Below are 21,104 nucleotides of genomic sequence, written 5' to 3'. Positions count from 1 at the left end.
TTGGTGATAAGCAATATGCTTCATAATAGATGTTTGCAGAATAAATTCCAAAAAATATGTTCTCTAATATTTTCCATATCAGGTAGTCAGATTATGATTTAAAATGAAGTTCTACAGGCTGCTGACCTATAATTTGGACTAGTGCCTTTCAGAGTTGTTTTTTTAAATGTATCTCCAGTTACCTTTATTCAAATTTCAGTCACAAAACATTTAACAACAGGATCCACACTATAGAGCAAGTCACACTGCTGCTGGGATCCAAGATTTCAGGATTACTTTCATATGAAAGAATAAACAAAGAACGGGAGGAAAAATCCATTCACAAAGCAAGTGGATAATTTGCCCTGGTGAGTGAGAGTATTGTCAACTTACATAGAATTTATGGTGACAAAGATAACCTTCCAAATGTGAGTCAAGCAGTAAACTGATCCAGTGTCATCCTTCTGGGCAGCAATGCTACTTTCGAGAACCATGATAATTTCATACCGCTGCTGCTTAGGAAAGGTCTGAGCACCAGCAGAGACCGATTCTGGAGTAGTTACAGCGGAAGAGGATCTGAAAATCAGGGGCTATGGTAGGAGTAGAAAAGGTACTCATATTACAGTGATAAGTATGATGTAAATGCCCAGATAACAGAGAACCATCCCCTCTTTCTGCAGCCAGGGAGATAAGAGACTTTATAAATACACCAGCTAAGCCAGAGGACATTGTGAAAGAGAGCACTCCAAGAAAGTTCCAGGAGCAGCATTCTGCTATAAATCCTAACACTGGAATTAAGGTGTTCAGTTTCTCACAATGGTACTGCCCCTTCCTAATGGGGATCCCACCCTTGTCTTTTGTATCTATTCACTGAAAAAAAAACTTGCTCAATGCAAAGTTAAGGTTGCCTGGTGCTATCTCCTGTCCTTCCAGAACATCCAGTTCAACAAAACTCAAACCTCTGAAAACTAGGAAATATAAAGTTACACTACACCAATAAAACCTTAATTTTGCCACCCTCAGAGCTGACAATCATTAGGAGTTATATGCATGCCCCCTAGCTGCGTTCCCTGTATTAAGTGTAGCCGTATTGAATGATGGAGGGATTAGTTGGAGAAACGTGGCAGAGCTGTGATTGTGATATGAAGCTATCTGGGGGACCTCGAGCACACCAACTAGTGTCAACCTTAACTATAGCAGAGCTTCAGAGTAGTAGCCATGTTAGTCTGTATCCGCAAAAAGAATAGGAGTACTGTGGCACCTTAGAGACTAACAAATTTATTGTAGCATAAGCTTTCGTGGGCTACAGCTCACTTCACGTACATGCATCCGATGAAGTGAGCTGTAGCCCATGAAAGCTTATGCTACAATAAATTTGTTAGTCTTTAAGGTGACACAAGTACTCCTATTCTTATAGCAGAGCTGACGCTCCCCTATAATCTCAAGGGTTAGTCCATCAGCTAGAAAGCATCTGGGAAGTTTTTTAAGTCTGAGTAGTAGATATGACTAACCCATGACAAATGGTTAATCCCAGATGGGTCAAACCTAAACTAACTAAAACAACCTACTGCAGATCCCAATGTGGATGATTCAAGCATTGACTACAACCTATGGCTACTGCAACAAAACACACAAGATCTGAACAGCAGTCTTGCTATCGCTACTCTCTCTCTCTCTCACACAGGTAAATAAATGTCTATGAAAAGCACTATTCCAGCAACCTACCCCACTGATTCTATTCATATCACAGAAGGGCACAGGTAACTAGATCCTCATCAGATGAGGACAGAGACATGGCCTAGGTGGCCGGCTACAGGTGTAGCAATATTTATAACTCCAAGTACAAGGTCCTTCGGATTTTCCCAGGCTAACCCTCAAGACCATTAAGAGAGGATGTCCCAATGACTGCTGTTTTCCTTAGGCAGATAAGTGAAGTTTAAAGTATAAGAATTAAGATAGCAGTGGGACCACTGGCATTTATATTTTACTTAGTCCTATGACTAACATAAAAGAAACTGGACTTTTCTCACATTTATTTCTCCAGAGGAAAAGTTTCAAAGTAAGTGCCATTTTACATTAACTGAACCTCCCACTTGTTAACTCTAGAACTGCTGGCCTTCCACATAAATCACTGACTGGTTTGAATCCAACCTACATGGCACAGAACAAAAATGTATTACCATTTGATGGGCTATATGAAAAAACATTGTAATGTCATCACTTGTGCACTGGGGCTTTGACTGAAACTAACAATCTCGATTGCTGGCACACTTCTTAGTCTCAGAGAAGCCAAGGACTGAATATACCTTGAAACTCTCAGCCCGATACATCAGGGTTGAGGAATATTAGTGGGGAAGCTTGTGCAATGACTAAATGTTGTATATATTCTGTTGGCAGAGGACTTCATTGTCAATACTGATCACTACAGCAGCTTTTTTTGTGTTTCATTTTTCACTGAAAGTACAGATTTTTATAGTACATATATCTATTTTGCATGTGCACAGATATACAAGTTTAAAAGACTGCTTATTTAATGAAACACTGAAATTTGGAAATTAATCTTTAAAGGATACTGCAAGGCAGGAATGCTGGAACAATTTTTATAATGGGGTTGCTGATGATGGAAACCATGTATTTGGTGTTTGTTATTACTACTTCAAGCCAGGGGGTACAGCAGCACCCCCAGCACCAGCACCACTGCTGCAAGAACATATTTTCTCCTTGTGAGTGTAAAGATTTCATAACCTTCCATTTAAAAACCCCAACAAAATCTTACAGGAGTGGGAGTGTCAGGTTTAAACTTTAAATATCCTGTTTATTTTCAATTTGTCAAAATCTTAGTGTTATGTCAAGGTTTTTTTGTTCTTGTTACATTTATTTTAAAAGAGAATGAGACTTTAAAGAACTACAAATAAACATACAGAAAAAAACCAAAGTAACTTCTTTGGATGTTATTCTCTCTCAGGTAAATGCAGAGAGAGTCCTAGAATTAGGGATATCCATTCATTTATATAATCGTTTTAGATGTAAAAACTACCTACCAAACAAGCTTCCATCCAGAGTTGAGTGCCCTTTGCCAAGTTTAAAAGTATATATAAAAGTTAATTAATCAAAGCAACAACAATATATCTTCCCTATCCCCAATCATCTCACAACAGATGAGTATTTGGACAGTTGAAATTTGTTTATTATGCATCAAATCAGAATAGCAATGGCTCAATTTACTGGATGAATATATAGCCATGCATCAAAATATTTTTAATACAGTCACTATTGGAACAAATCCAGTACAGTTTACCAGGGAAGGATAAGAGTTATATATTAAATGCACAGAAGAAGTTGTATGCAAAATACTGAAAATTTGTAGTAGGTAGGTACAGAACATTTTTACTAGTCACTTAAATCTCAGCTGATCAAAATTCTGCACACCCCAATGCCAGAAGCATTTAAGTCTGCATACTATACTAATCCAATTTTTAAAAATAAGGTATCTTTTCATTTTAAGGTCTTCTACTATTTTCAGTGTCACAAAATACAGCTCTACCCTGATATAACACTGCCCTCAGGAGCCAAAAATCTTACCGCGTTATAGGTGAAACTGCGTTATATCGAACTTGCTTTCATCCATCGGAGTGCGTAGCCCTGCGCCCCACCGGGAGCACCGCTTTACTGCATTATATCCAAATTCGTGTTATACTGGGTCGCGTTATATTGGGGTAGAGGTGTATCGGTGTCTCGGCGCTCCCCAATTCAAGATTACAAATTAAACAAGCAAAGATATCATAGCAGACTGCTATTTATAAGGTTTCATACTAAAAGCACACGTAGCACTCAAACTCTAGCCTTCCTATTTCAGAGGGGTTTTTTTTGTTGTTTTAAATCACGCCCACACCGTGCTTACAGCCCCTTACACAACTGTAATAAAACACAGGATAGCCTTAAACTTCATTTCCTGCTCTGCTCCACTTCTCCCCCACTAATAATTTTAGGGCAGGTTATTTGAAGTTTTAGAGACATATATGGCTCCAATACTAAGGCCCTTCATGTCAAGTTTCATTTTGGATAAAGTTTCTGGTCTAGTTTGTAAAATCATGAAAATAAGAGTGTATCAAAGAAAAAAATAGGAATACTCTACTACTGTATGAGGGAACAAGCACACTAGAGATCTAAGCATGCCCATGCGACATTCTAGTACAGCAAGTAGATGATTTGCTCACTACTGCTTCCACAAGTATATAGTGAGGTTTAAATGAATTTCTGAATACAAGTTTCATTGAACATTAGAGTGGATTCAGATCACAAAGAGAGGAGTCATGCCATTTAGATAGAGATATAAAAAATAAACAAACAGAAAATATCACACAAATAGGAAGAGCCTTTTATGGTGGGTGACTTGTGCAATATCCATTTCATGACAACCGGTCAGTGCCCCTAGACCCACCCCCAATGACATCTCACAGAGAGGAAAGAGTCAGAGTCAGCAAAATAATAATAATAATAATAAAATAAATAATAATAGTGACCTTCCTTTTTTAGATAAAGGCTGGAGGAAGTTTTCATAAACAGCAAATTTAGCTTCTTGTCACCAGAATCTAGCAGTGATTTTGTCAAGACTGCAGGCTTCTGCACTTGCTGTAGCTTGTGGGTTCTTGGCAACACCTTGGTATGCTGCCAAACCCTCACTAAAGGGGTTGTGGCCTAAATACATGCCTTTGACCTAACACAATACACAGATAAAGCTGCTGAACCATCCCCACTTAGATAACATCACTCTGCTTCTCTGACAAAGACCCTGTGTCATTGCAAGCTACACTGCCAGGGAGAGAGGGTGGGGGTGATAGAGGGAGGAGGAGAAGAGAGATATACAGCAAAAGATGCAGTGTACCAAATAGATGCAATCTACACAGTCACAGGAAACACCACTAAAAAAAAAAGATGCATATGTTACAGAATACACAAATACACACAGCTGCACAATTCGCCTTCCACCAGAGCTACCAACATTTGTGGGAGGGACAGAAGCTGTGATGAATAACCCAGCTGTTGGCCTTGCTTTTTAATAATAATCATTACAACAGCCTAAATACTGCACCTAGATACCCAAGTATCCCAGATGCTTTGCACTAAGGCAAATAGATTTAATTGCTAACTGTACAAAAACAACAATTAAAATAAGGATAAAATCAATACATCAAAGGCTGTTCTAGAACACACAGATTTTTTTTCTAACCTTCCGGATTTCAAACAAGGAGATTTTGCTTCAATCCTTCACCCTCCATCTTCATTCCCTCTCTAGCCCCATCACCATTAGGTAGGGGTTGATTAATACCCTGAACCACTTCGATCTCTGGATTCAGTACCCCCCAAAATCATCCATCACCTTCTTGCATCCACCATAATTCATCCCAGCCTCCTCAAACCTCCATCCTGTGTGTCATCCTTTCCCCTCATTATCACCACCCTCCTCACCTTGATTCCCACCACCTCCATCCTCGCCCAGCCCCCCAAGGCCTCGCTGAGCATCCTTCTCCTCTTCCTCACCCCCCTACACACCCTGACACCCCCCGCCCTGCCCACGGAGCAGCCCCCCTCCTGCCAGGGGTGTGTGGCGGGGGAGGGGGCTCACCTCCAGCTCGGTGTCCCCGGGCTCGGCCACCCCGATGATCTCGCTGGGCAGCTCGGCCAGGTCGGTGACCCGGATCAGCCCGTCGTGTAGGAAGATGGTCTCCTCCTTCACCGAGAGCCACTGGGCCGAGTCCGCAGCCGCGGCCGGGGACCCCATGGGGCTGGCACCGCGCGACCCTGGGGCAGAAGTGAGGCGGGCCCCGCTACCCCCCCATGGCGGGGGGAGATGGGAAGGGAAAGGGTCCCTCGCGCGCCGGGGGGAGGGAGCGGAGCGCAGCGCCGGGGGGCCCTGAGGGGAAGCGGGGCCGGGGGCTGTCAGCCGGGAAGAGCGGGGCCGGGATCTCTAGCCGCGGCCGTGCCTGGGGCGCAGCGTCCAGCTCCAGCTCCAGCTCCCGCTCCCCTCCTCACACACACGGGTGACAGCACAACGCCATGTTGCGGGCTGCGGCGGGCCCGGCATGCCCCGCGCCGGGAACAATACACCCTCCCCCCGCGGCTCCCCAGCGCCCCGCCCCCCGCGCGAGGCCCCGCCCCCCGACAGCGCCCCCCTCAGGCGTGACGCGATCCGTCTGCTTTGCCCGTCTCCGCCTGGCAGATAACTCCCCGTCACCCTCCCCTCCCGGCTGGCTCCACAGCTCTGCCCCTCCTGCCCCACTGCCCCCACCCCCCGGCTCCCTGCTTATCCCGTTCAGCTCCCGCCTGCCCCACTGCCCCCACCCCCCGGCTCCCCGCCTGCACCCACTGCACCCACCCCCCGGCTCCCCGCTTATCCCGTTCAGCTCCCGCCTGCCCCCACTCCACCCACCCCCCGGCTCCCCGCTTGTCCCGTTCCGCTCCCGCCTGCCCCCACTGCCCCCACCCCCCGGCTCCCCGCTTATCCCGTTCAGCTCCCGCCTGCCCCCACTCCGCTCCCCCCGGCTCCCCGCTTATCCCGTTCAGCTCCCTCCTGCCCCCACTCCGCTCCCCCCCGGCTCCCCGCTTGTCCCGTTCAGCTCCCTCCTGCCCCCACTCCGCTCCCCCCCCCCCGGCTCCCCGCCTGCACCCACTGCACCCACCCCCCGGCTCCCCGCCTGCCCCCACTCCGCTCCCCCCCCGGCTCCCCGCTTGTCCCGTTCCGCTCCCGCCTGCCCCCACTCCGCTCCCCCCCCGGCTCCCCGCTTGTCCCGTTCCGCTCCCGCCTGCCCCCACTCCGCTCCTCCCCCCCCGGCTCCCCGCTTGTCTCGTTCCGCTCCCGCCTGCCCCACTGCACCCACCCCCCGGCTCCCCGCTTGTCCCGTTCAGCTCCCGCCTGCTCCCACTGCACCCACCCCCCGGCTCCCCGCTTGTCCCGTTCAGCTCCGGCCTGCCCCCACTCCGCTCCCCCCCTCCGGCTCCCCACTTGTCTCGTTCGGCTCCCGTCTGCCCCACTCTACCCACCCCCCGGCACCCCGCCTGCCCCACTCTACTCCCTGCCTGCTCCACTTTGTTTCCCTCCTCCCCCCACAGGACTCCCAGCTTGCCCCACCCTTTTGCCCCCCCACCCACGGGCTCCCTGCCCCTACAAGTCTGGGTCCCATTTATTCCTCCCCACCTTGGCTCTGTGCCTGTGACTCCCCCCCCACACACACTAAGCTTCCTGCCTCCCCCTTAGTTCTACCTCCCTTCGCCTTGACTCTCTTTCCCCTTCTTCCTATAGCCTCCCAGCTCTAGCACCTTATTATAGGACACCTAGGGTCCTCGGTACACCACGCACGTGCAGACAGACACATTTATCTGATTTATTTCGATTTTATTCCTATACGGTTTCCACACCAAAGGGCACTGGCAGTTTTGATATACATTTAAAAACAGAAGGATATAGTGGATTCAAAGTAAAAACTGACCCAGGGTGAAGCACTTCTTCCTTTTACCTTGCCGAACATCATTTCATTACCTGTCATATAACCAATACAGCTTTAAAAAAAAAAATCAGGCTCCCACCAAATCCCACCCTCAACTGCTTCAACCCTCTGCCAATGCAAGTTCAGAGACCAGTGTGCACACATGCACACCAAAAAGTTCAGAGGCAGATGTGCAGATGTCAGCACAGATATGCATATATACAGATATGATTGTAAGTATACTTTTGCTTGCATCATAGTAAATGTTCTGTAGTGCTTTATTTTTTCAAAAATCTTGACCCCCATAATAATATGAGACTTATTCACATCTCTATCATGTATTAAATCTTTGCTGAGAGATGAGGGAGACCGCTGAATTTTGTATGGGAATTGTCATATTTCAGATTAGCATAGTACAAATTAGTGAGGTTCTGCTGTGTATATATACACCTGAGGAGTGGGCTTCAGAATTACAGGCCTCTCTCCACTTAAATTATCAGCTTTTCTCGCTCAGCACACAATAAAATCACTCTATACCTATGAGTTCAGCGTTGAAGCTGGGGGATGGTATACACTATTACATTACACACACCACCGGGTTTGAATACAGCTTGTCCTTGAGCTCTGTAAAGAGTATGTGGAGTGTACAGATTCAATCCAACAGTTGGACACTGACTGTAAAAAAAAAATACAGAATTTCAGATCACACCACTGCCACATATCTGCTCAAGATAAGGGAGTAGAAGAAGCTGCTGTGGGAGAAATGTGTTGATATACAAAGGGATATTCTTTTCCTTTGCACTGCACATGCAGAAAGTTGGAACTGGAAAGTTTTGTGGTAGTTGAGAATGAATTGTCATTCAGGGGGTCCTTTTTAAAAGGGAAAAGTATGGAATGTTGGAATAAGAAGGTTTAGTGACAATTAGGAATAGTAGTTCACAGATTCGTAGAAGGTAGTTGTATATTTGATCAATGCAAAACACAGAAAACAGTGACCATAGTGGAATGTATCCATTAGGCCACCTGGTCGCTACTCTGGAGCACTTCATATAGTTGGAAGTGGTGGAATGTTGTGGTTGGAAGACTCTATGGCAGTTGGGGGCTGGCAACTGCATCCTGGCTGATTAAACAAGCTGCTCCAACAGCATCTCCCTGGAGAAATAGAGAAGCTGCTGAGGTTAGTTTAATTCACAGTGTTTGGTTACAAAATAGTAACTGGGCCAAGTGTTTTGTAACCAGATATGGGAGTTTTACTTTTTAAATTAATTTCTATAAGATAGGAACAAAGGAAGGGATCATAAAAATAAGTATTTGTATATTGTAGTGGAAGTAACATTGGAAGAACTAATGATGACTACCTATCTAGCTTACCTGCATACGCTTCCACCCATCATGTTAGTATCTGAGTGCTTTCCATAGCAGTAGCAAAGTTCCTAACAGACTTCATGGAGTTTCTGGCATGTCCCACTTCTTGGGATCTAAATTCTGCTTGCGGTATCATTTACATATATACATAATTTTTTTTGGTGGGAGTTGGGAATGAGAATAGAGGAGGATGTTTGTATTGTGAGCATCACTTATAGTGGGAAAGCTTTCTTTAAAAGGAAGCTTTTACAATGTTTCCCAAAACTGGCCAGACCAATTTGCCTGATCTCTTCTGGATGACTGTTCTGTAGCTGGATCCCCTAGACTGAAAATTCGTTGTCCCCAGCTCTCACAGGCTTCATTCTGTGCCTTGTGATCTGCATTTTGCCAGAGGTGCTCCTCTGTCCTCTGTCATTTTGTATATTGAAATGTGTTCTTTGATGTAGCTGGGGCTTGATCCATTAGTTGTCTTGAAAATTAGGCCCTAGGCATTACATTGTCTCCAGAAGCTGACTGGGAGGTACTTGCATATGGGCCTGATATGATCACAGCAGCCTAAGCCATGGAAAAACTAGCCAGCCACATTCTATAACAGCTGGTTCCCCTGCACTGTCTTCAAATTTGACTGGGGACAAGCAGACAGGTTCTCACAGCACTCTATAGAGACTTCACAGCTCCAAGCTTCCAGATCAGCAGCTGCTCAGGCTCCAGATTTCCATCCCTACAGTGGGCCAATCTCCAGGTAGCCTGATGTTGTGTATCTCTGCAAGAGGTAAGTAATCTGACCTGCACTTTGGGCAGTAAAAAGCCATTGAACTGTAAATGGGAGACAGTGCTAGGGTTGCCAACCCCCTCGGATTGTGCTGGAGTCTCCAGGAATTAAAGATTAATCTTTAATTAAAGATTATGTCATGTGATGAAACCTCCAGGAATATGTCCGATGAAAATTGGCAACCCTGTACAGAGCAGCAATTTTAAAAATCCCCTTTACTGAAATTTGACTCAGTACTTTGCCACATGAACACTAGGGGTTGTTGCTATTCATCATTATATATTTGATCTTTGTGGAGAGTTTGGTTTAATACAATGTGCGTAGAGCTATCTAGTTAACTATCAGTTATTGAATTAATATATAGCAGTAAGTGCGGGTAATTTATCCTTTGTTAGTGCAGCTCTGCCTAAGTGCAAATTAATACTAAATAATTAGTAAATTTAAGATTATGTTCTTCTTGTGTTCTGATATCCTAGCTGTCTCCCATTCCTAGATGGGATGGGAAGAGGGATTATTTTACATAAGTATCATTGTCTAGCTATGCTATGTGAAGGACAGAAGACACTGGATGTGGTTTAATTAGGCTATAACTTATTCTTAAATGTCTGGGAATATTTGGCAGATAAAATTGTACAGTGCAAGTAATTTCATAATCATTTATACATACTTGGGGAGCTGCTTGCAGACTTCCTCCTTACCCATCCTGGTTCCCAGCTGGTCCACTCCTGGGACCCTGCCATCCCTACCTTGAAGGAGGGTTAAGGGGGACTATACAGGACGGGGCATTGGCTCCCTGTTGGGAGCCTTGAATCCACCCACCCCATTTCTGTTCCTTTAAAGAATACCTCCTTTAAAACCTTTTCCAATCAATTGTATCTGATCACCATATCAATTCCCTACACTGAACATCTGCCCAAAACTTACATAATGAGTTGTGACATCATAGCCTAACCCTCCCTTTCATTCTTTGCCCACCACTAAACCCCCAACCCGCTGTGAGGAAAACGAAAACCAGTAGTTCATCTTGGCCAATGTGGCAGTGAGGGAAAAATTCCTTTCCAGCCCCATTGAGAAAGGAGTGACTAGTGTAATGCCCTCAGCGGATCACGATGAAACCTGATATTTCAACTATTTCCATTGATGAGTGCAATAGAACTTCAAATATTAGGTGGGATTCACCAAAATCCAGTAGTAGACTTGTGCAAAAAGTCAGAATGATTTTACAGCTTTCATTGTTTCTGATCTGCTTGGTCTTCCACCTGCCTGCTTTATCTTTATTTCCATAAAAGAACCTCAGAAAAAAAAATGTCTCTTGGAGTTTCTTTAGTTGTAGTTGTGTCTGCCCCGGTAGCCAGATTCTGGAATGAAGTTAGCTAAGCGGCAGAGTCCCCAGTCCCATAAGTGGATGTGTAGTGTGTATGGCATGCACATCATCTTCATGGCTCACTGGCAGCAGCACACTCTGGTGAGCTGAATATGGAACCTCCCTGCACTCACCTGAAACTCACTCTTTGCTTATTTTATAACTTCCTTTAAAGGAACATTGTCGAGGCCTCCTGTTTCATTTATCTTAAAATTGTTAATACTTTGGATTCTTAGTGTTTTTGTTTTTAAATGTACCATTGTGGTATTAAAAAGAAAAGCAATAGTTGCTATTTTGCCTGAGCTGAAGTAAATGATGTTTAGTGCTCTACCTCCTTGCTCTTCAACAGTAGGTACCTAGTAAATACTATTCATAGAGCATACTGCCATCATTAATAGCACCGATGCTCAAGAAAGGCTGTGTTTTCATAATAAGATATCACATGAATTGAAGCAACTGTTCAACAAATTAAACAAATACAGCCTTGTCAATTTTTGCTCCATTCAAAACATAGAGGGTGGGTAAATCAGTATTTAACAAGGAAGAAGGGACTAAGTTAATAGTGAAAAAAATAGTTTCAAACTTCTCTCACATAACTGCAGTGAGAAAAAATGTAACATCTCTTTCATTTGGATTTAGTAATGATAATCTCTGGGTAACTCTGTTTGATAACAAGGTATGTCTGAGAAAGAGGAACAAAGACAGAAAGAGATATTAAAAGAAGCGAGAACAGTTTATTACAAAAAACTTTAGTAATGAACGATCTTCCTGGCAAACATTTTAATGAAATGTGTATTTGACACAGAGTTAAATGTGAGAGGAACTGGAAGCTAATATATTTTAGGGCTATAATAACACTGTGGCATTGCAAGGTAGCATTTTACAAGTGTAACCCTGTGAGAAAGCAGGTGTTTAACATTGCCTTTTTATTATCATCTGCAATTTTCACATTCAATAATTCAACTAAAATGGCTCTTTTAAGGAAAGTGGTGTTTAAATGCCACCTGTTGGTGAGGAGGGGTGCTTGGGAGATGAACAGATCCTTAAAATGTGGCATGAATTTCAAAATCTCTAATGTCCCCAGAGACTTCTTATTAATATCCCAAAATAAATAGATTTTAAATAACTATTATTTGATGCAGTTTAAAATGTAGCCTTCCTGTAAAACTGGTGCAGTAGAATGAAAAAAAAATCCTGCAGATTCTGCCACAACATTCTGCCTGCTATTATAAAAAAACAATTATAACAAGGGGAAGGCACTCTGTTCATATTCATTATTGCTCATGCCACTATTATATGACATTTCATGGTTTCTTTATTGTGTTATCATTGCATGTCTGTGCTCTAAAGATCCATTCTAGCTTGGTTGAGATCTGAGAGGGATATAAATTGCAGTTTCCAGGAATCAATTGCGAAAATATTATTTGGTTAAATCCATGTATGTTGCAAAATCTGCAGCTTCCTTCCTCTTGTGGAGTAAGCAAAGGACTACTTGGCAAAGCTGGTATGCATTGGTAAGATGCTAAAAAGGTCTGCTTATAGGCAGGGTTTAAAATTTGGGCACAAATCCAAAGTGAACCTTCCACTAGAAATATCTGTGGGTTCATATTTGGTGCTTATTTTGCATTAGGTGTTATATAAATTTATTGGAAAGAAAACAGCACCATATGCTGATCTTCTGTTAATATCTCAAGAAATAATTCAGTTTTTCACATTCGTATTTCTCTAATTATCCTTGTAGATTGGTGGAAATGTTAATTGACATAAGCCTAAAAGCCTCTGTGTTGCAGACAGGAGGGAATTACAATGCTTGTTCGCACAAGATAGTCGCTCCATTTTTCTAGGATCATTACCTTTGTTCTTCATGGATATCTTTTGTTCTAAATTGAAGACATCTAGAATGTCAATCATTGCAATACTGTATCTGTTAGATAACACCTTGTCTTTGCATTCAAACTTGTGCAATTTTTGTGTGTAGATCAGCTCTAAGTCATGGTTTTGAGATCTTTCTTCTCTGATGCCTAAGAAATTAGGGTAAATCAGCTAAATACATTAAAACTCCCCCAAGCTTTCTGAACCTGAACACCTGTTAAATACAAGCTTATCTCTCTGCATGATATAATCTGAAATGGCAAAGGACAGAGACTGCTTTAGTTGTCATTTGTATTTCATGGGAAATTGCAGTGTCACATCCGCCGCACCATGCAGAAAATTAGGCTTATTAGCCAATTTCATGATGCCACTGTGACAGGGTGTAGAGACACTGCCTGAAAACAGGCAAACAGGATGTTAACTCCCTATCTAACTCTCCTGCAGGTGAAGGGTGGAGTGATCTGCCAGGGTTGTGGCTGACTCATTATGTTCACTCAGGGTACGTCTACACTATGGGATTATTCCAATTATACAATCTGTTTTACAAAACCGGTTTATGTAAAAAGTCGAGTGCATGCGGCCACACTAGGCACATTAATTTGGCGGTGTGCGTCCATGGTCCTAGGCTAGCGTCTATTTCTGGAGCATTGCACTGTGGGTAGCTATCCCATAGCTATTCCATAGTTCCCACAGTCTCCCCCACCCACTGGAATTCTGGGTTAAGACCCCAATGCATGATGGTGAAAAACAGTGTCGTAGGTGATTCTGGGTAAATGACGTCACTCATTCCTTCCTCCGTGAAAGCAGCAGACAACCGTTTCACGCCCTTTTTTCCTGGGTGAACTGTGCAGACGCCATAGCATAGCAAGCATGGACCCTGCTCAGATCAATACCGCAATTGTGGACGTTGTAAACGCCTCTCGCATTCTCGTGCAGTCTATGCTGAACCGGGACCTGCAAAGCCAAGCGAGGATGAGGAGGCGGCTATGGCAGCGCAGCAACGAGAGTGATGAGGACGTGGACACAGAATTCTCTCAAACCGCGGGCCCCTGCGCTTTGGAGATCCTGCTGGTAATGGGGCGGGTTCTAGCCATTGAACACCGATTTTGGGCGTGGGAGACAAGCACAGACTGGTGGGACCGCATAGTTTTACAGGTGTGGGACGATTCGCAGTAGCTGCGAAACTTTCGCATGCGTAAGAGCACTTTCATGGAACTTTGTGACTTGCTTTCCTCTGCCCTGAAACGCCATAATACCAAGATGAGAGCAGCTCTCACAGTTGAGAAGCGAGTGGCAATAGCCCTCTGGAAGTTTGCAACACCAGACAGCTACTGGTCAGTCAGGAATCAATTTAGAGTGGGAAAATCTACTGTGATGCAAGTAGCCAAAGCAATCATTAAGCTGCTACTACGAAAGGTTGTGACTCTGGGAAACGTGCAGGTCATAGTGAATGGCTTTGCTGCAACGGGATTCCCTAACTGTGGGGAGGCGATAGATGGAACCCATATCCCTAATTTGGCACCGGAGGACCAGGGCACCCAGTACATAAACTGCAAGGGGTACTTTTCAGTGGTGATGCAAGCACTGGTGGATCGTAAGGGATGTTTCACCAACACCCAAGTGGGATGGCCAGGAAAGGTTCATGACGCTCACGTCTTCAGGAACACTACTCTGTTTAAATGGCTGCAGCAAGAGAATTACTTCCCAGACCAGAAAGTAACAGTTGGGAATGTTGAAATGCCTGTAGTTATCCTGGGGGACCCAGCCTACCCCTTAATGCCATGGCTCATGAAGCCATACACAGGCAGCCTGGACAGTGGTCAGGAGCTGTTCACCTACAGGCTGAGCAAGTGCAGAATGGTGGTAGAATGTGCATTTGGCCATTGAAAGGCACATTACTGTCTCGCTCAGACCTCAGTCAAACCAATATCCCCATTGTTATTGCTGCTTGCTGTGTGCTCCACAATCTCTGTGAGAGTAAGGGGGAGACCTTTATGGCGGGGTGGGAGGCTGAGGCAAATCACCTGGCCACTGATTACGCACAGCCAGACACCAGGGCAATTAAAAGAGCACACCACGAAGCGGTGCGCATCAGAGAAGCTTTGAAAACGAGTTTCATCACAGGGCCAGGGTATGGTATAACTGTTGTGTTTGTTTCCCTTTGATGAACCCCCCCCTTGATTGACTCATTCCCTGTAAGCAACCCACTCTCCCCCTTCGATTACAACTTGCTTAAGGAAATAAAGTCACTATTGTTTAAAAATCATGTATTCTTTATTAAAAAGTCATTATAAAAAGAGGGAGAGAAATGACAAGGTACCCCGGGTGTGGTTTGGGGGGCGGTTAGGAGGGAAGGAAAAGGCTACTAAAAACATTTCAATGTAATGACAGCCTTTTGATTGGGCTGTCCATGGGAGTGGAGTGGGCGGGTGCACGAAGCCTTCCCCCACGCTTTCTTACACGTCTGGATGAGGAAGACATGGAATATGGTGAGTGGTGAGGGTGGTTACACAGGGGCTGCAGCGGCACTCTGTGACCCCGCTGCTCTTCCTGAAGCTCCACCAGACGTCGGAGGATATCCGTTTGATCACACAGCAGCCTCAGTGTTGCATCCCGCCACCGCTGATCTTCCTGCCTACACCTCTGATCTTCCTGCCGCCACCTCTCATCTCGAGCGTCCCTCCTATCCTCACGTTGGTCCCTCCTGTCCTCACGTTCACTGGCATCTTTTCTGTAACTTGATACCACATCCTTCCACTCATTCAGATGAGCTCTTTCATTGCAGGTCACTTCCGTGATTTCCGAGAACATTTCATCTCGCGTCTTTTTTTTCCGCCACCTTTTCTGAAATAGCCTTCGGGATGGAGTAGGGAGACTTGAAGAATATGCAGCTGCATTTGGGGAGGGAAAAAAGGGAGGGAAGTATTTAAAAAGATACATTTTACAGAACAATGGTTATACTCTTTTACAGTGAACAACACTATTCACCTTACCTAGCACATGTGATTTCACTACAAGGTCACATTTTGCATCTTAATATTGAGTGCCTGCGGCTCTGGTGTTACAGATCTCACAGACACAGGCCTGGGAATCAGAATTCAGCTTGCATGCGGCCATGGTAAGCCACTGTCTTTCGGCTTCTGCAGCCTTCATATACACAGTGCCCTCCTTTCCCAAATACCAAGCAAATCCCATTCAGTGATGCTTCTTTCCTGTTAACATGCAGCAGCAGAAGCCAACCCCACTTCCAATTCTGTGGGATGATAGCTTTACCCCTCCCCCCACCCCATGGCTGGTATCATGGAAGATCACTGCTAATCACCCCCCTCCCCCCCCCCGCACCAAGTGGCTGGTAGTAGGGAAGATCCCTGATAGCCAAATGCGAAAAAGCTCAGAGTTATTCCCCTCCCCCCGCTTGGCTGCATGCAAGGAAGGATTTCTTTTAAGCAACATGCAAACAGCCCAGTAGGAATGGCCATCTCTCTCCCCTTACTTACATTCCTGAATTTCAACCAGGTTACCATGAACGATATCACTCTCCTGAGGATAACACAGCAAGATAAAGAATGGATGTTTCTTGAATGCCAGCAATCACCGGGATCATACACAGCTACGCTTTGTCATGCAATGATACCCGGTTACTTGCTACATGCATGGCGTGGTAAAGTGTCCTACCATGGTGGACGGAATAAGGCTGCCGTGCCCAGAAACCTTCTGCAAAGGCTTTTGGAGTACCTCCAGGAGCGCTTCATGGAGATGTCCCTGGAGGATTTCCGCTCCATCCCCAGACATGTTAACAGACTTTTCCAGTAACTGCACTGGCCGTGAATGCATCCCAAGTCCTCAGGGCAAATTAATCATTAAAAAACACTTGCTTTTAAACCATGTTTTATATTTACAAAGGTACACTCACCAGAGGTCGCTTCCATGGCTTCATTGTCTGGGCTAGTGGCTTGGGAGGGCTGGGAGGGTAATTCCGTCTGGGTGAGAAAAAGCTCCTGGCTGTTGGGGCTAACGGAGGGCAGTGTGCTCTCTGCAAGCTCGTCCTCCTCTTCCTCCTCCTCCATCTTCCCCATCCACAGAATCCTCAAGCTTGGCTGAGATTGCCAACCCCGCCTCGGAATCCACAGATGGGTGGGATAGTGGTGGCGGACCCCCTGAGAATTGCATGCAGCTCAGCATAGAAGTGGCATGTTTTTGGTCCTGCCCCGGACTTTCCGTTTGCTTCTTTGGTTTTCTGGTAGGCTTGTCTGAGCTCCTTAACTTTCACTCTGCACTGCACTGAGTCCCTGGTATGGCCTTTCTCCATCATAGCCTTGGAAATTTTTTTAAATATTTTTTTCATTTCGTCTTTTAGAACAGAGTTCTGTTAGCACAGAATCCTCTCCCCATATAGCGATCAGATCTAGTACCTCCGATGCGGTCCATGCTGGAGCTCTTTTTCGATTCTCAGGAGACTGCATTGTTACCTATGCTGATGAGCTCTGCGTGGTCACCTATGCTGATCAGACCTCCACGCTGGCCAAACAGGAAATGAAATTCAAAAGTTTGCGGGGCTTTTCCTGTCTACCTGACCAGGGAATCAGAGTTGAGATTGCTGTCCAGAGCGGTCACAATGGTGCAATGTGGGATACCGCCCGGAGGCCAATACCATCGATTTGCGGCCACATTAACCCTAATCTGATATGGTAATAATAATTTTAGCGCTACTCCTCTCGTCAGGGAAGACTACAGAAACCGATTTAAAGAGCCCTTTATATCGATATAAAGGACCTTGTGTGGACGGGTACAACGTTAAATCAGTTTAACGCTGCAGTGTAAACCAGGCCTCAGATGCTCAATCAGGACAAGTTCTAACAAGCTTTCAAACCTGCAGCCAGAGGTCCTAGGGGAACAGGAGGATGTCCCCACCACCAAGGACCAGTTGTAATACTAGTGTTCTGTTTCATTTGCTTGCTTCACTTATGTGTGTTTTGAGTGTAAGGAGTTTTGTGCTGAATGAGTGGTATGTGGTACCAGAAGCTGGAGCCTTCAAAAAAATCAGGGTCTCTCCTTTCTCCCCCTGCTTGTGTCTAGACTGGCATTTTAAGAAAAATGTAGATCTGGTCAAAATTTTTGCAACTCAAAGTTTTTTCCCTTGGAAAATGCCAATGTGTCAGGAACTGGAATTTCTAATCCATGGGACATTCCAACATTTTTTTGGGAAAAAAATTATTTTGAATCAGAACAAACAGCCAAAATTTCTCACTAGGCAAAATTTTGGTGAAAAAATGTTTCAGGTCAATCAAAATATTTTGATTGTGACTTTTTCTTAAATATTATATTATTTTTAATATTACATATATATTTTTGTTACTTTTATTTTGTATTGTATTATTGTATTTGATTTTATATTTTATATTCTAATTTATAATATAAAGTCCATCTTTGAACTAAAAGGTATTTTGAAACCTTCCATTTCAACCTTATCAAAACTTATTGTTTGTTTTATTATAAAAAATTTAATCTGAATTGGCACATTAACACGGAATGTTTTGTTTTTGACAAGTAGGCATTTTCTGATCGAAAAATATTCAGTTGCAAAATATCCAACCAGGTCTACATTTTTCTTCAAACTTCCTACTGCTGAACCACCTCTAATTCAGCTCCACCAGTTATAGCAGTGACATGAGCATGAGAGTAAATTGGATGCAGGATTTTTTTTTATTACCATGTCATCAAACCTTACTCATGGCAGGTGTACAAAACACAGCGGTAAAAATACTCATGTCTACTCTACACTAATGCTCCCATTCTTGCTACCACTGGTGGCGGCAAAGTGGTGGCAAGGGGGGTTTTAAGGAAAATGCCAGTATAGATAAGGTGTTTGTCATGGCCCTAGCTAGAGAACATCGCACAGTTCTCTTCCTTCAGTTTAACAGAAAAACTTCATCCACTGTTAGTCTAACAAACCCATATGCCACTGCTGAATTCTTTGTTGCCTTCTTCCAAGCCCTAGTAGGTCTGAACCTCTCTGCGGCAGAGCAAAGCAGGGTGTGGTGTGGTATGGTTGCATCTTAGAGGAGGTCACTGTTTTGAATCTTGGGTCTTACAGCTGGGAGGATCTGGTAAATGGTTTTGCAGAGGTGTCCCAGATTTGCTGGAACTGGCCCATCGCTGAATTAAACCAAGAAGCTCTATAAAACCAGCTGCCTGGTTGTGAGAAGAGGAGAGCCTGCGTGGAAGCAGGAACAGAAGAACCGAGTTGTTTTGTGGCTTTCCTCTTTCCTGCTGTTATTTAAAAAATATGTTGTTTTGCCTTTTTCCTTCCAGCTGGGAATTCTGAGTACTGTAAATATAAATTATGGGAGAAACAGCTTGGTTGGTTGGCCTTTAGAATGACAACCCCCCCAAAACCTTGGTGGGTTGTACCTACGTATAAAAAGAAAATCCATTCTGAGTGGGTTGTACCCAGGGCCGGCTCCAGGCACCAGCAAAGGAAGTGGGTGCTTGGGGCGGCCAATGGAAAGGGGCGGCACATCCGAGTCTTTGGCAGCAATTTGGCAGTGGGTCCCTCAGTCCCTCTCGGAGGGAAGAACCCGCTGCTGAATTGCCACCAAAGAATGAAGCGGCGCAGTAGAGCTGCCGCAGAAGTGCTGCTGATCGCGGCTTTCTTTTTTTTGTTTTTTTCTTCATTTCACCACTTGAGGCACCAAAAAAACTGGAGCCGGCCCTGTTTGTACTTCCCTCTGATAAGTACTGGCGGGGTCTGTCACTTTAGCAACACTTATACAGCTCATCATACCAATAAAATCTTACTGAATTGGGTAATTATCTAGGGTGACCAGACAGCAAATGTGAAAAATTGGGGTTGGAGTGGGGGGTAATAGGAGCCTATACAAGAAAAAGACCCCAAAATTGAGACTGTTCCTATAAAATCGGGACATCTGGTCACTCTATAATTATCAGAATTAAATGAAAATAAAGAATAAGGAAAACATACATAGTCTGGTGTGCTCATATCATTTGTATTTTAGAACAAAGGTTTATTTCCAATGTATCACTAAGGGAAGGCCAAGAAACTTATGGATTAACCACTAGGATTCTTCTGTAATTTGCTTTTCCTACTTAAAAAGTCCTAGCACATATGTTTGTCTGGTCTCTAGTTTTAGCTCTCAGGCAGCTCAGCATTTTTCTGTTGCACTGAATAATTCTGATCACCATTACCAGATTTAATGCAATTTCAATGAAGAGGCGGCTATTCACAAGTAAGAATGTTCTTTTTCCTGTATTACACAGTAGAACTAATCATGAAATAGAAATGGATGCATCCTGGCTTTTTCATCCAAGTGACCAAATTGCTGTCCAAATTTCCAAAGAATATGCTGATAAGAGTCTTGTTTCATTACAGGACACAATCCAAGAGTAGAATAAATTACATGTTTTCAAGGCTATCTGGAGCCAAGAAAGTCATAATGTCTAAGAAAGTATTCATACAATTCAACATAATTTAATTTAGTTCATACTTCCCAGAGAGGATCCATCACAAGCTGAAGGCCTGGAATGTTTGACGTTTAGATTTAAAATACATACAATGTAGTGAAATAAATACAGAAAAATGAAACCTGAGAATGGCTTGTCAGGTTCAGAGCTGTGATTACTCCTGGTCAGGAGCAGGAGTAATCACAGCTGTTATATTTATTTGTTACTCCATTTCCCCTTCCATGCCCAGTTTTTGTTTGTATCATCCACATGTTATATCTTGTCTTTTAGTCTGTAAGCTCTTTGGGAGCAGAGTCTGTCATTTATTATAGACTTGTATAGTGTCCAGCAAAATGGGACCTAACCTAGCTATGATCTTTAGGTGCTAGCACAATATAAATGTTAAGGAATAAGAAAAAAAATGTTTTTCAAAAGGGGCAGGGAAAATATTCCAGGTGCCCCTTAAATGAAAGAACAGCTCTCTAGCCTCATCCATGTGCACCCTCCAAGTGTGAAAAGTCTATGAATTTACTTACAACCAAGGATCATACAGGGTGTAAAAGCTCAGGGTATAAAATGCATATTGTTAGCAAAATGTCATTTATGTTGAATTAACTTTAACGTACTTTATTGAACTACTGTGTAGTGAATAAATGTTTATGGTTTACTAGGAAAGGCTAGATTTTGCAGCTGAAAGTACTGTTAGGTAAAAATTTACCAGGTACAAAACTACTCATTCACCCTTACCATGATGATGATGATGGGAAAAAACATAATTAATTATATTTTACTCATCCAAAAAATTACT

At 44.0% G+C, this 21,104-nt stretch overlaps 1 protein-coding gene across 1 annotated transcript in view; it reads right to left on the bottom strand.

Moving 5' to 3' along the window:
• HECTD4 (HECT domain E3 ubiquitin protein ligase 4) overlaps nucleotides 1–6,055 on the bottom strand; it is a 110,373-nt gene extending 104,318 nt beyond the window's left edge. Inside the window, 1 exon segment of the mRNA XM_030582336.1 lies at nucleotides 5,606–6,055. Coding sequence (XP_030438196.1) covers nucleotides 5,606–5,761 — 156 coding nt within the window. The 5' untranslated portion in view covers nucleotides 5,762–6,055.
• Nucleotides 6,056–21,104: the final 15,049 nt, after the last annotated feature.

This window comes from Gopherus evgoodei, chromosome 13, assembly GCF_007399415.2.
Source record: "Gopherus evgoodei ecotype Sinaloan lineage chromosome 13, rGopEvg1_v1.p, whole genome shotgun sequence".
Lineage (NCBI taxonomy): Eukaryota > Metazoa > Chordata > Testudines > Testudinidae > Gopherus > Gopherus evgoodei.
This window is presented reverse-complemented; position numbering and strand designations above follow the sequence as displayed.